Here is a 14,915-nt window from a genome sequence, read left to right as displayed (position 1 = left end):
TACTGCAGATCCAACCGTATCTTCCTCACGTGTATTTGCAACGATTTAATGAACTTGGCGGTCCTCAAATACAGTTTCAAACTACAATGTGCATTTTTCGATACAATTCTCGACACTTTCAAGTCGATACACCATTTGTAAGTACGGTATTCAATTCTATTGTAGAAAAAAAGAAATTAAATTATACTGTGGAAATTCTGTTATACAGTTTTATCGTTGTTAATTTAAGCAGATTATTTCAATATTTAATGTAAATTACAATTATTGATGTTTTAATTGATTAGTTTAGAAGAGTATAACCAATCAACGAAGATGATAGAGTTTAAGTATGTACATTTCATAGAAATACTGCTTAAATGAAACTGTTGATTTCTATTTGCCACTTATAGTCTTGTTATTTGCCAAAAAGACGAGTTGTTGATGTCTGGTTTATTTAATAAGACGTTTTGCATAAGGTTATGTATAATAATTAACGGTTAACATGTTTTGATACGTATCCTATGAACTGACCGATTACCTTGCAATTTTTTAACTGCTAACATATTATACAGTTACCGATAGATAATCCCGCGTTAGGATTATTTTAAAAATATTCCAACGGGTATGTTGAGTTTATCTTAAGCGTAATTAACCCTGAAAGTAAAATTCACACGTAAGAATGGCCGATGAAATAGAAACTGTTCGTCTCGTCAACGAGGATAACGAGTGTATGGAAGCAGAAATAGATGCTGATGATATAGATGAAGAAGGTTCCGACGGAGTTGTAGTTCCAGAACTTCAGGGTACACTATCCAAATGGACAAATTATATACATGGCTGGCAAACTAGATTTATTGTTCTCAAAGATGGTACTTTATCTTATTATAAATCTGAACAGGACAGTGGATTTGGATGTCGAGGCTCTATAAGTTTGTATAAAGCTAATATTAAGGTATGAGTCAATATAACAGAATTAGTTTTATATATTCATATTCTCTTAATAATGTTAGCAAGAATTTATGATGTTGCTTTTCATTCTTTATTTTATTAGGCACACGAATTTGATGAGTGTAGATTTGATGTGTCCGTAAATGACTGTTTAGTATGGTATCTAAGAGCAAACAGTCCAGAGGAAAAACAACGTTGGGTCGATGTGTTAAAATCTTACAAGGTATCATAACTTTGTTGTATGAATTGAAAAAGTAATTATTTTAGTTACTTTCATTTCATTAAATTGTATATATTTGTCCTAAATAGTCTGAATCTGGTTATGGAAGTGAAAACAGTTTAAAGCGACATGGTAGTGCCATTTCGCTTGTATCAAATACACAGTCTATCACGAGCGCGGGTAGTTTTACCAAACGTGGAGTCCGAGGATTGAAAGAAAAATTAGCAGAACTTGAAACTTTCAGGGATATTTTGATCAAACAAATTGATACTCTGCAAAAGTATTTTGATAATTGTGCAGAAAATGCTAAAAATATTTCCACGAAAGGTATATAAAATAAATAGTTTATGTCTCTGTACATTCATTTGTCTTGTATTCAGTTGTTTTATATTTCAAATTGATTTGTTTCAAATGAATTATTATTTCAGAAAATAAAGTTGAGACAATGTTTAATCCAGCTGCACAGTCAGTAGATTTTAAAGGTGAAGCAATAACATTTAAAGCAACAAGTGAAGGTGTATTAGCAACACTGCAACACTGTGTTGAGTTAATGGTGCAGCGGGAAGATGCATGGCGTCGTCGATGGGAAAAAGAAGTTGAAAAAAAGCGAAAAATACAAGAAGTTCATAAAGCTTTGAAAGATCAAATTGCAATGCAACAAAGTGATTCTCCTAGACCTAGAGTCCTTATACACGGAGGTCCAGATTACGAGGTTTGACTTTATAAATTTCTTGAGTTAATTGAGTCAGAAGAATATCTAATATAAACGAAATATTTAAACGAAAATTTCTATACTTAAGGAAGGTCCGCATAGCGCTCTATGTGACGAAGAATTTTACGATGCAGTAGAAACTGGTTTAGATAAAATTGATGAAGAAAATCAATTGAGAGATCGTTTGAAACAAAAATCAGTTTCGATTTTAACTTCACCTACTATGCCGGCAGCTAAGCATAGACTTTGGCCAGAAGTAACCGATTTATTGCACGAAAGAGTTATACATGTTTAAATTATACAAATTTATTTTATTAATTATTGCGTTTATTTTTAGATTGAGAGAATAACAATGCAACAGTTGCATTATGCACGGCTTGGAGTAGGAGCAGGTGGATGGCAATTATTTGCAGAAGATGGTGATATGCGAATGTATAGACGCGAAGAAGAAGCAGATGGTTTAGTAGTAGATCCATTAAAAGCCTGTCATGTTGTGAAAGGCGTTACTGGTCATGAGGTTTGCGAGATATTCTTTAGCCCAGAATACCGAACAGGCTGGGAAGCTACGCTAGAAGACATGACAGTGGTTGAGAACATTTCCAAAGACACTTTGATATTTCTACAATCGCATAAACGAATTTGGCCAGCGAGTCAAAGAGATGCATTGTTTTGGTCTCATATACGTCGAGTCTCTGATGATCAAGATCCTGATGCTCATGATCTATGGATAGTTTGCAATCATAGTACAGAACATCCCGATTACCCGGTTGGTTTCGTATCCATTTATCATATTTTTTTATTTTATTAAAAACTTATATATCTTAAAATATTTGCAGCCAAACACAGGAAAATGTGTAAGAGTTTATTTAACCGTTTGTCTCGTATGTCAAACCTTTATTGATCCTCCAAAGGATGATGGCGAAATAAAAAGGGAAAATATCACATGCAAAATAACATATTGTTCTGTTGGTTAGTATCTTTTTCCGTATATTATTTATCCTGTTTTACATATAACATGTTATTAATTGTAGTTAATCCTGGCGGATGGGCCCCAGCTTCTGTCTTACGTGCTGTTTATAAAAGGGAGTATCCAAAGTTCCTTAAACGGTTTACTAGTTTTTGTATTGATCAATGTAAGGATAAACCAATCACATTCTAAAGGTAATTAATAGTACTTCCATATTTTCCATCCAATTCCTCGTTTATCACATCAAATCAGCCTCGCGCGTTTGATGTATTAATATATCAAACAAAAAAAATTAGAAGTTACACGATATAAAAAATTGGATGCAACAATTTTTTCGATATAAATGAAAGTGTTTTATATACTATTTTTTTTTTTATTTGCTTAATATGAAATGCCGGGAAGGGGGGAGAGAGAGAGAGAGAGAGAGAGGGAGAGCTAGAGAGTGAGAGATAAAGAGAACTTAATTAAGAAAAAAAAAAAAAAAAAAAAAAAATACAAAGTGTTATATTGAAAGTCATTTATTAAAGTGTATAAACGTATTATTATACATATACACTTCCAAAATAACTTTACGATATGAAACACACGCGCTAAAGCACTGTTTGTAAATTGTATTTACTTCTTTGAATAACAGCTTGTTACTTTATTGTTATACAGAATGCTGTCATAAGTCACTTGTACAAATCTTAACAGATTGAATACATACACATTTATCTATTGTTACATTATATATTCAATTAAACATAAAACTGTATTATTCATTCAACGAAAGACCATCCCTGTTATACGACGAGTTTTCGTTCATTCTGTCCATATTAACAATGATTGGTTCGCGCAGTGATTTTACATTTGATATACTTTTTGACCTTCGACATTATCACTTTTCATATACTTTTGTCCATCATGTATATGATGACGAAGTTAGAGGTAAAAGTAGAGGGTTCCCTGAGCTACGCGAAACAGGTGTGTTCTCTCGTTGAACGAATAATATAATACAAATTATATTGTTATTTTTATTTATATATATAAAGTGTGTACGTGATACACGATATGAAGGTCAAATCAAGAAACATAATAAAGACTGTTGTAGATTTGCTGTAAACATATAGTATTCATTACTCTGAACAAATTTCCTTAACATTTTGTTTGATAGCAGTATTTACAAACTTTGAATTAAACGTCTTTAACTTCATTTTTGCAACTAAAAAATGCTTATATGCTGTACAATTTTAATAATTAAATATGTACAGGGTTTTAAAATTAGTGGAAAAATTTTCATAAGAAATAAGTTTATTTCTACAAATTACTTAACTAAAATTTAAAAAATTCATCTTATATTTTATATATACATCATACGTAATGTTACCTCATACCCTCTTTGTTTAAGAGTCCGAAAGTTTTAATTTAGTTCTACTAATCTCTGACTTCTGAAATTTAATACATGATTTCTCATACATATCTTAAAACATACGGAATATGTTAACATTTAATTATTAATCCACTTTGAAACCACTAAAAGAGGATACAGAGGTATATAAATGTTTTTTGCTTTCTTACGAGCTAGTTGTTATAAATTATAGTAATGGCCAAAATCGAAAGTATTTCTCAAAAATTGTTAGTTATCAATTTGACTCAAAAAATGTATCATGTACTAAAAAATGTTATAATTGAAATTATAGTTAATATTTTAAATAATTTTTTAGGATAAAATGTTTGTCCATAAAAGATTGTAAAATCTAACGCTATTATGATATTTACAATTTCAATTATTTAATTTTAGCCATTATATTAACAAATTGGTTTTTTATGAATGCACAGAATCGAGCTAAGTAGGTTTTTCCAGAGAAAACGACGAAGCCACCCCTTCCCGTAAGCTTCTTCGGGATTTCAGAGTTCCTGACCTTTCCCGAAAGCTTACCCTTTCCTCTAGGCGTTATGGGGTGGAAGCGTCGTTTTCCCTAGGTAATCCTGCTTCATTTGATACTGTATTTATACACAACACATGAATTATATAAAATTATTGTAACCTGAAAAAATTAAACATGCAGTTATTCACAATTCGTAATGTATGTTTGTTAATTAAAAGGTTTAATTTCATAAAAAAAGGAAGTATCTGTAACAAATATATTTACAATGTATATCGTCTGGAAATGTATTACGTGTATCAGGATAATTATTCCAATATGAGATATGGAATATTCCCGAAATTAGTTACAAGTTTAAATCAATGTATTAGTCGAATTTAACGAATTATACTTATAGAATGAAATTTCATTAAAAAAATTTTTAACATTTTTAAATTTATAATACTACGTTACATACTTCTCAGCTATAATTGTGGCTTATATTTGCTTGAAACAAATAATTTAGTATAAATTATTTGTACAAGTAAAATATAAACACTTTGCACCTAACTTTCGAATGACTTTAAATATAAAAAAAAATGCATATCTCTTTTCTATCTTTCAATGACTATGTCCTTATGATTCATAAGAACCTAACTTTTTTAATACACTAAGACCCTTTTCTTCATATTCTTCTCTCGTTATCCATACTGAATCTCGATCCTTTGTTATTTCCGCTAATACAGCACCACCCATGAAAACCATATCTTTACGTCTTGGCGAATCTTCGATTTTAATCTTAAATTTCTGAAAAGATATCAAACGGTAAACAAACATTCATCCGAATTAATGTCAAAATTGATATCCAAGCATTTACATTTAATTTCGAGGTATCATTTTTTAATACTCTTTGTAGATAAAGTTGTTTAATTTCTCTTTCAAGCCTAGATGGAAGTCCTGGGTACATTGTACTACCACCACTTAGAACAATGTGTTTATATAATTCACTCCTTATATCAATATCAGCTGCCTGAATAGTACTAAATACTAATTCAGCAATTCCTTGAGCTTCAACATTTATTAAATGAGGTTGAAATAAAGCTTCTGGTGCTGCAAATCTTTCACCACCTACTTTGATTACCCTTCCATCAGGAAGCTAAAAAGATTTGATTATTACTCTTTAGAAATTTAATTCTACTGTCCATTACAAAGACTTTATATTATACATCAATGGTATACTTACAGTATATGATTCTACTAAAACGGTCGTTTCAAGTGCTAATTTTTCTTCAGTTTCAATATTGTATCCGATATAACATAATTTTTCTTTCAACATTCTAACTGTTTCAAAGTCAGCAGAATGATTAAACGCATAGCCACGTAACAATAGAAGTTTAATTAAATACATGGTAATATCTCGACCAGCTATATCTAGCCGTCGCGTAAGATGAGGTAAAGCATATTCTTCAAATACAGGACAAATATGAGTAACACCGTCCCCAGAATCTACCACAACACCGCTAATCAACCCTTGAGCATACAGTGTAAGTACTGCCTGAATTGCAATGTATGTTCCAGCAAAGCCATACTTTTCAAACATTACCTAAAATTATTTCATATGTTTAAATTCTTCTTGTACGAAAAATTTACATCTACAATGATGTATTACCTCGATCATTTTTTCTCGATTTGTGATAGGATTCATTGGTGGTTCTGTTAACAAAATTTTACACTCTCTAGGATTAATATTCATCTTTTCCTTTCCAAATGTGTAATCCCACACATGACACATGTCCTCCCAGTTTCTATTAAGCATTTTAATAATTTAATATTTCAAAATGCATGCAGATTAGGTACATTCACATACACACCTAACAATTCCATTTTGCATTGGATAACTAATCTCCAACATAGAACGAAGTTTACTTGCTTCATCCCCAACCATTAAATCCTGTAGTAACAAAATACAATAAATCAAATATAACTAAATGTTTTGTCATATTAAGAGATATATGTGTGTTAATATAAATTGTTAGTATTTCAACAGCACACTCTAATTTTTGTAATATAACTCACAACATAACTATAAATAAAAATTGCGACTATATATATAGTTTTTTGAATATAAAAGCTACTGCTCTATGAATCTTTGTTTTTTGAAGCATGATGTAGTATTGATAAACATATATATTAGCATCAGAAAATGCAGTAAACTTACAGGCATATTAAGCACATCCTATGAAAGCAAATGTAAAGACATAAGTACATTAGACAGTTATAAAAAATATCATATATTTATATATATATATGAACCCATATAAATAAGTCTCAAATAACAGACATGATTCATAATGTAACGGGTAAATTTGTTGCCAACAATTAGAATAAAATCAATGAGTTTCAGATTATATTAATCATTGATAATAATTTTATCAAAGATCTTATATCTCTATCTCTAGAAATCTTGAGAATAAGGTCTCCCTTACTTTTAACATGTGTAATCCATTTTGATATTTGTTAGTGAAAAGGGTTAACAAATGATAAATGCATTTTCAATCAAATGTAAACATTGGGTCACACATTGTAATATTATGAAATGACTTACACGAATACAATATTCTTGCTGAAAATTAAGTAAATTTATTAATAAATTTTTGTTATATTGCCAATTATAAATATTTACCTATGATTATAGGAAAGGACTTTTAGATACTGAATATAAAATGATAAAGTTTATCCATAAATTATGGTAACAATTGCTCTTCTAATGATCAACAGAGATAGTGATACATATTTTTGGTCTAATTGAAAAATTAAGAGATGTACCTTCACATCAATGTCCCCTATTTTATTAACAGCTCTAATAATAGGACGTCCCACTATGGATGGAAATATATGTGCTGGAAAATTTGCTCCTGCATATCCACATTTTACAAACTGAAAATAACAAAACAGAACAGTACAGTACAATAAGTTTGATACAATCAGAAATCTTAAAAACAAGAAAAATGTTTGGAAAAATAGATATCAAATCATAATCTTACCCCTGTTCCATTATCACAAACAATAATTTTTCTGCCTTTACTATCCATTTTTATAGGATGTTATTATTTGAACCAATTTTTTATCCTCTATGCTAAACAGTGTTACACATTACACATTCCACAAAATGACTAATTGTTACAAGCTCCAGGGCGTTACCGGCATGACATTTTTAGATTTATATAAAAGCAATCGTTTGGAATGAAATTTATGTTCACATTAAAACAACGGATGTTTAAAAATTTATTAAAAAGAATGAAAGTTTATAAATTATAATTGTATTTTTTCAATGCAGGGTCATTTATGCCACACGCCGAGAGTAGCGACGGCGCAACCTTAACCATAAGGTCCTGTCACAAAAAGATTCTTTTAAGTCTGATATACAATTGCTGTAATTCGATTGGTTCAACTATATCTCCACCTAAGCAAATTTGTTATCTGTTTCTGTCTTATATATACTTTGCCAGATAAAATGTTTCCGTATATATATTTTTTTATTCAAATTTCGATCAGTCGCACTTATACTTCGTGTAAAAGAAACAGATAACTTTCTTGTTATGATATATTGAGTCAAGAATTAGATTTCTTATGAATAATGCTATATAATTAAAAAGTTTCCACGATTATCAGTATCCTTGAACAATTCTTCTTGCTCTCTCCCTTTCCTTACATGCTTTTTTTCCATATTTATAATCGTGTAACATATCGCAATCTCATATTTGCAATCAGCAACAAACGATGTCACGCCCGATTGCTTATTTGACAAGAAAAGAAGTGATATCTAGCTGTCATCGTTTGCACAAGTATTATCAATCATTTTACATTCATATAATTTGTATGAAATTCTTTTATTAAATGAATAATTTTTCTTTTCAGCAACAATTTAACTGATGAAGAAAATAAAAATGTATATGGAAAGTGTAATAACTATTGGGGACATGGCCACAATTACACAGGTAATTATAGTAGTTTCATAAAAATTCAAAACTTCTCACCACATGTTTATTTCATTTTAGTTGAAGTTACAGTATGCGGACCTGTGGATCCTGTAACAGGTATGGTGATGAACTTATCACATTTAAAGCTATATATGAAGAAAGTGTTAATGGATCAATTAGATCATAAGAACTTGGATAAAGATGTACCTTATTTTAAAAATGTTGTTTCAACTACTGAAAACCTAGCTATATATGTTTATAATGAATTGAAAAAAGTTATGCCAAATCCATCTCTTCTGTATGAGGTAAAAATTCATGAAACTGACAAGAATATTGTTATTTACAAAGGAGAACAAAGTTAATTTTGCAGAATCTCAGAATAAAATAACAAATATACTATTCTTTTATTTTTATAAATGTATGTATTTCAAATTTTTATTTACAATGTGTTTGTAACAACAGTAAATAAAATATTGATCTTTTTATTTAAATATACATAGATACAAAGTGTATGTATAAAATATTAAATTTATTAAAATCTGTTGTATGAAATCTAGACAAAGTATAATAAAACTGTTCTTTTAAAAAAAAGAACTTATTGATTTAACACAATTAATATGTTTCTCTTAGGTAATGTAATTAAAGTAATTACTTTAAAGGTACATGTAATAACAAGTTTGATAAATTGATCATTTCAGGTGAATTAAGATTCAGTGTTTGCTTGCAGTACATAAATACATTATAACATCAATTCATATTTATTAAGAGAATAAATGCTCATATACACTATGTTGATATTACACCTATAAAGGTATTACTTTAATGTATTAATCACATCTACTTGTACAAAAAGTAACATAACTAGATTGTTATCACAAATTAAAAAGGCGAGACTATTTTTTTTTAAGTAGAGATTGTAAAATATGTTTCTTTTTATAAAAAAACACTGATATAAAGTTAAATTTTAAGTCAAAAAAGTAAACAGCATACTTTAATACTTACTTTAATTTAAGTAAGTATTTCAAATTATTAATCATTATTTAATCATTTTAAAGCAGTCTTTACAATATTGATGTTGATACTTATATGTTTGTATTTGTATCAAGTTTAATATAACTTTTAATGGTTACATATGGTATACCAAGTTCAAAATCATCCTTTGGCCAGTATTTTAGCACAGCTGATTGGTGTGGTTTCTCTTCTTTTACAGAAAAATATGCAAAAAGTACAGCTGCTGTATAACTTGCAATGAAAATAAATAAATGCCAAAGTGCATGTAAGTAAGGAAAATTCAGATTTAACCAAGTATCACAAAATAAACGATCGTTCAGCCAGCAAACAACAGCTAGTAGCCATACAGCACCGCATCTTAAACCCAGTCTATACACCCTCATTGATTTTGTCCTGAAGAAAAACATGCACCATTCATATAATTATCTGCTGAATTATATTACATAGGTATTAAGTATTTTACCTTTTTAATTCAATGATCATAAATCCAAATGCAGGTATGCCAAGACTCATTAATGCAAATGCATTTATTGCAGGATGTATAAATGATAAACCAGTTGCAATCAAAGTTGGTAAAGTTGCACATATAGCAAGAAGTTTTCTATCATTATGTAAAATATGTGGAAAATACCTTCTTGGAAAGAACATGCAAAAACCAGCCATGTACACCCATAAGATTGCTAATTCATCTAACAATTGTCCTATTGTAAGACAACAAATGACATTTATATTTATTCATACCTGGTAAAACATATGATTCTCAACTACTCACCAATAAGAGACAAAGTAGCATGAAAGTATGCACTGCTAAGACCTACTACCATTAGTAAAAACCAAATTACATGAATTCCAGGATTTATAAATCTTCCATAGTCTCTAAAGAGATGCATGAGAACAGGAGGGAGTAATAAAAACACCACATTACTCAACTACAAGCAAAATAACAAGTATAAACCTTCCTGTTAATATTAAAGACATTTATTTTTGTTGGTATAAAATACAAACCGTATTCATAAATTCTGCAATACTAGAAGAAATACTGTAATTACTTTCACACCAGTCAACTGGTGAACTACCAGCTTCAAATGGTTTCCACATATCGAAAATATAAGATTTCACTTCGTTTTTTATAGGTATAAAAATTTCAACGTGAAAACTCTTTAATCTGCTACGCGCTACTTAAAATTTATGAAGCATACAACAAAGGAAGTTGATAAGGTCTTTTGTGTTCCTTTGTATTAGTAACCCATGCTTACGCTGGAAGCAGTTTGATAGACACTAATGATTTTTTGCACCAAGTACGGTACATATTTATTGCAGTCTGAGCAAACAATGCTTCATAAACATATTTAGGTGATAAATAAACATCTTGTGAGTGTTGTAATCAGAAATCGGAGACAAAGATATACATTATATATATGACCGATGCACTATGATCACAATGATAATAGAAAGTGTACATACAACAGGTATTCTAGATTTACATATATATATGTATATTTAACGTATAAATCGAAGTTGATGATTTAAACATATGTTATATTATTTATTAAAATAATAGGTTCTTCTTTGTTGTTAATTTCAAAGATCTTTGTTACAGAGTTGCAGAGTATTTTCAGGCCTCATTTTAGTCTTACTGGAATGGAAGTGAATGGAAGTTCTTAGGTTGGTAGTGTTTGTACAAGTTGTATTGTTTGTATACCATGAGTTTCTTATACAACACGTGATGATTTGATTACTTTTTTATATCCGTCTATAAAATAAGACATGCAGCGTGCAGTTGAAAAATGAGTTCTTTTAATTACAACTCCACAGTTCTGTAATAAGATATAGTTATAGTAATTGCAATTACAGTTGCATTACAAATATTTGTTGTTCAGAGAAATTTATATTTTAATTATGAGCTTTTGCATACACGATTCAGACGTTGTTTTGTGTAACAATGAGGAAATCATTGTATATAACATTCAAGATAATACAGAAACTGTAATTCATTTACCCGAATTGCAAACTGACAAAAAAATGGATGTACATAATAATGTAAATATTGAAACTTTTCACACCATTACAAATGTAATGTTTTCAAATGATGGAAACTATTTTTTGGTCTGTACAAATCGTAAACAGCTCTGTTTATATGAAAGGAAAAGCCAAAAACTTATATTGAATGAAGTGCTTCCTAGAGCAGCTAGCAAAGTAACATTTACTCCAATTAATGACATAGTTGTTGCTGATAAAGCAGGAGATGTTTACTTATTTTCTAGTAAGAGACCTGGCAATGGAATCTTGCTTTTAGGACATTTATCAATGTTACTTGATGTATTAATTACAGAAGATGATAACTATATTATTACAACAGACAGAGATGAAAAGATTAGAGTGTCAATGTTTCCAAATTCGTACAACATTATGTGCTACTGTTTAGGACACCAAAAATTTGTAACAAATATTTTGGAATTACCTCATGACAAAAGTATTTTGGTATCTTGCGGAGGAGATGGCAAACTTATACTGTGGGATTATAAAATTGGAAAAGAATTATTATCTGTTGATTTTAATGACAAAATATCTAAAAGTGACATTGAAGAATTTAATCAGCAGTTCCAAGGTTGTCATTTGGAAGAAACTATTGAAATTTTACCTGTTAAACATTTAAGGCTTTCAGCCATAACTGCAACATCATCTTTAGCAGTAATGAGCTTTTATAGTAGTCCATTGTTACTGGTTTACATTGTCAATTGTACATTGTCAAACTTTGAAATAAATTATTTGCAGTCTATAGTTACAGACAGTGAACCACTAGAATGTTATATTCATAAACAAAACTTATGGTTATTAAATGACCATGGATTTAAAATATATGAATTTAAAGACAATTTTGTACCTAGCAATGGAATGGATTATAAAATAAATCAGTTAAATAGCTTCTGGAAAACATTAAAGAAAGATACTGTTCAACAAAATTTATTTTCAATTTTATATAAAAGAAAATACGACAATGTTCAAGAGTATTTGCAAAGGAAAAAAACACGACTTGGAAGTATTTCTGAGTAACATATGTCAGGTGAATTATAAATTGTTTTTTATATTGAAACCATATAAAGTAAAATTAAATATGGACAGACGATTTCTTATAAATTTTATGTATTGTTCAGAAATTCGTGAAGCATTTGTTAAAGCATTTTGACATATGTTTTCATTATAAAATACAACTAGTATTACAATAAAGTAAGTTCGTTTTATTGACCCAATATATTGGTTATATTGAATTGAGTTTTAAGATTATTACAAATTCTTCAACTAAACTGGTTTATAATCTAATTTGGATTCAAGTTTCTTATTATCTGAAACTTTTCTTACAGCCTTCATAAAATCTTCTTGTATTACATATTCTCTTTCTAATCTTATCGCAAATAATCCAGCTTCAGTACAGACGTTCCTTAAATCGGCACCATTAAATCCATCCGAAAGTTTAACTACTGCTTCATAATCTAAATTAAATTCAAAATTAGTACATTATAATATATAAAATATAACAAGAAAATAGTGGAAGAAAATAGAATGAAAAATTACCGATTTCTCCGTGCTTAGATATAGGGGCAGCATGAATCTTTAAAATTTCTAAACGCGCTTGTTCATTAGGTAGAGGAATCTCAATTTTTCTATCCAATCTGCCTGGTCGTAACAAAGCAGGATCTAAAGTATCTGGCCTGTTTGTAGCCATTATCATCTTAACTTGACCCAAAGAATCAAAACCATCCATCTGATTCAACAGTTCCATTAAAGTTCTTTGAATTTCTCGATCGGCACTTGTACCTTCAGAAAATCTACGTCCACCTATATAAAAGGTAATTGAGCAGATGAAAAATGTACCTTTTTCTTTTAATTAATAACAATATTCGTACCAATAGCATCAATTTCATCCATAAATATAATGCATGGTTGGTGATCTCGTGCATAATTAAACATTTCGCGGATTAATCTCGCTGATTCGCCTATGTATTTGTCAACGATAGCACTTGATACAACTTTCAAGAAGTTTGCATCCAACTGACTAGCAACTGCTCTAGCTAGCAATGTTTTTCCAGTTCCAGGAGGACCATATAAAAGACAACCTTTTGGAGGTGTAATACCCACTCTTTGAAACAGTTCAGGATTTAATAATGGTAATTCTATAACTTCTCTCAGTTCACGTATCTGTTCGCTTAAACCACCGATCGCACCATAGGTAACATCGCCAGGATCTTCGTGAGACATGTTGTAAACTAATGGATCAACCTAAGCGATACAATAAATATTACGCGTACATTCGGCGGAGCTGAGCTTAAATAGTAACGAAATAAATTTTACCTCCCGAGGTAGGTAACGCATTATGGTAAGTGTAGTCATATCAAGAGCTACTCTTGTTCCAGATTTAAGTTTATTCTTATCAAGCTGTCTTCGGCAACCAACAACGTAACGCGGGCCGTTTGTTGCTTTTACTATAACTATAAATATAAGGATTTATATACCTGTACGTTTAAACGCATACGTATGTTACATGGAATTATAAACTTACACTTCTCTTCTGTAAGTTGTTTCAACACCTCTCCAACAATCTAATAGCACAAATGTTACGTGTTTTTAATAGGTAACTATAATGTAAAATATATTAGAAACAAAGCTTATGTATTACCTGTCCAACGCTTTGTAAAGCTTTTAGATCATTTTCAGATTTATCATACTGCTTGGTTAAATCTTTGAGATGTTCTCTCACTAGAAAAGGAAAACATATATCATGTATGTATTGAGAACAACATTCTATGTACAAAATTGAGGTTAAATATTTGATGTGATTTGTTGAGTAACTAAGCAAACTAAATATCAACTGTAAGTACAGCTTACTCTCTTTTAAACGTGATTCTACTTCTTTATGCTCCAGGAGTTTTTTTCTATAATCCTGGAGAGCTTTTTCTCTAACTGAATCCACGGTAGTTGCCATCTTTACTTATTTTGCTGTCTAACTGTCTCAAACAATATTTCCATAGACATTGAACAAGTTTCAGAAACGGTTGTCATTGTGGCACATGGTTCATGTTCGATTTGGTACTACGTTGCTCCGTTGGTGGCGCAGTAGATTTACGTTTACAGGTATGTAAAGAGAAATAACCTTGTTAATTGTTGTGATTAAACATTTTAATCGAATATCTTTGATGTTTATCGTAGGGAATAGTAAAAAGAACGCAGAGGAAAAGGAAGAAAGCGATAGTTGGAT

The 14,915-nt window shown here is 30.0% G+C and overlaps 6 protein-coding genes across 11 annotated transcripts; 3 read left to right on the top strand and 3 right to left on the bottom strand.

Annotated features, from left to right (window-relative positions):
• The first annotated feature begins 14 nt into the window (after positions 1-14).
• Positions 15-8,767, top strand: cert (ceramide transfer protein). 4 transcript variants are annotated; one of them, XR_004580514.2, is made up of 10 exons: positions 299-931; positions 1,031-1,150; positions 1,237-1,474; positions 1,576-1,859; positions 1,948-2,115; positions 2,197-2,625; positions 2,696-2,828; positions 2,891-3,020; positions 8,589-8,668; positions 8,729-8,767. XR_004580514.2 is itself a non-coding variant. In XM_076692839.1 (9 exons), exons 2-9 carry the CDS (start codon positions 710-712, stop codon positions 3,016-3,018), a joined length of 1,722 nt encoding a protein of 573 aa, XP_076548954.1. In that variant the 5' UTR covers positions 15-137; positions 675-709; the 3' UTR covers positions 3,019-3,325. The 4 variants fall into 4 exon arrangements, 3 of the variants coding, with proteins under 3 accessions (XP_076548954.1, XP_076548955.1, XP_034172550.1); XM_076692839.1 differs by lacking the exons at positions 8,589-8,668; positions 8,729-8,767 and adding an exon at positions 15-137 and having other exon boundaries at positions 675-931; positions 2,891-3,325; XM_076692840.1 differs by lacking the exons at positions 8,589-8,668; positions 8,729-8,767 and having other exon boundaries at positions 300-601; positions 675-931; positions 2,891-3,325.
• Arp2 (Actin-related protein 2) lies at positions 3,304-8,062 on the bottom strand. 3 transcript variants are annotated; one of them, XM_034316668.2, is made up of 8 exons: positions 7,715-8,062; positions 7,497-7,607; positions 7,276-7,293; positions 6,542-6,621; positions 6,340-6,475; positions 5,914-6,273; positions 5,548-5,826; positions 3,304-5,477 (listed from the first exon to the last, which is right to left on the bottom strand). In XM_034316668.2, exons 1-8 carry the CDS (start codon positions 7,760-7,762, stop codon positions 5,307-5,309), a joined length of 1,203 nt encoding a protein of 400 aa, XP_034172559.1. In that variant the 5' UTR covers positions 7,763-8,062; the 3' UTR covers positions 3,304-5,306. The 3 variants fall into 3 exon arrangements, with proteins under 3 accessions (XP_034172559.1, XP_034172560.1, XP_034172561.1); XM_034316669.2 differs by lacking the exon at positions 7,276-7,293 and adding an exon at positions 6,889-6,906; XM_034316670.2 differs by lacking the exon at positions 7,276-7,293 and having other exon boundaries at positions 7,715-8,059.
• Positions 8,234-9,150, top strand: purple (6-pyruvoyl tetrahydrobiopterin synthase purple). The gene is made up of 3 exons (XM_034316686.2): positions 8,234-8,515; positions 8,589-8,668; positions 8,729-9,150. Exons 1-3 carry the CDS (start codon positions 8,451-8,453, stop codon positions 9,010-9,012), a joined length of 429 nt encoding a protein of 142 aa, XP_034172577.1. The 5' UTR covers positions 8,234-8,450; the 3' UTR covers positions 9,013-9,150.
• A 582-nt stretch (positions 9,151-9,732) lies between these two features.
• Positions 9,733-10,802, bottom strand: bwa (alkaline ceramidase). Its single transcript, XM_034316676.2, has 4 exons — positions 10,667-10,802; positions 10,434-10,590; positions 10,125-10,362; positions 9,733-10,054 (listed from the first exon to the last, which is right to left on the bottom strand). Exons 1-4 carry the CDS (start codon positions 10,757-10,759, stop codon positions 9,733-9,735), a joined length of 810 nt encoding a protein of 269 aa, XP_034172567.1. The 5' UTR covers positions 10,760-10,802.
• Positions 10,803-10,987: 185 nt separating this feature from the next.
• Positions 10,988-12,715, top strand: wuho (tRNA (guanine-N(7)-)-methyltransferase non-catalytic subunit wuho). The gene is made up of 2 exons (XM_034316673.2): positions 10,988-11,130; positions 11,262-12,715. The coding sequence occupies exon 2, from the start codon at positions 11,561-11,563 to the stop codon at positions 12,713-12,715; it is 1,155 nt and encodes a 384-aa protein (XP_034172564.2). The 5' UTR covers positions 10,988-11,130; positions 11,262-11,560.
• Positions 12,610-14,686, bottom strand: Rpt4 (Regulatory particle triple-A ATPase 4). Its single transcript, XM_034316671.2, has 7 exons — positions 14,546-14,686; positions 14,337-14,416; positions 14,220-14,259; positions 14,012-14,148; positions 13,567-13,939; positions 13,235-13,498; positions 12,610-13,152 (listed from the first exon to the last, which is right to left on the bottom strand). The coding sequence occupies exons 1-7, from the start codon at positions 14,640-14,642 to the stop codon at positions 12,962-12,964; spliced, it is 1,182 nt and encodes a 393-aa protein (XP_034172562.1). The 5' UTR covers positions 14,643-14,686; the 3' UTR covers positions 12,610-12,961.
• Between the last annotated feature and the right edge of the window lie 229 nt (positions 14,687-14,915).

The sequence above is a fragment of the Osmia lignaria genome, chromosome 16 (genome assembly GCF_051020975.1).
Source record: "Osmia lignaria lignaria isolate PbOS001 chromosome 16, iyOsmLign1, whole genome shotgun sequence".
In the NCBI taxonomy this organism is placed as follows: domain Eukaryota; kingdom Metazoa; phylum Arthropoda; class Insecta; order Hymenoptera; family Megachilidae; genus Osmia; species Osmia lignaria.
This window is presented reverse-complemented; position numbering and strand designations above follow the sequence as displayed.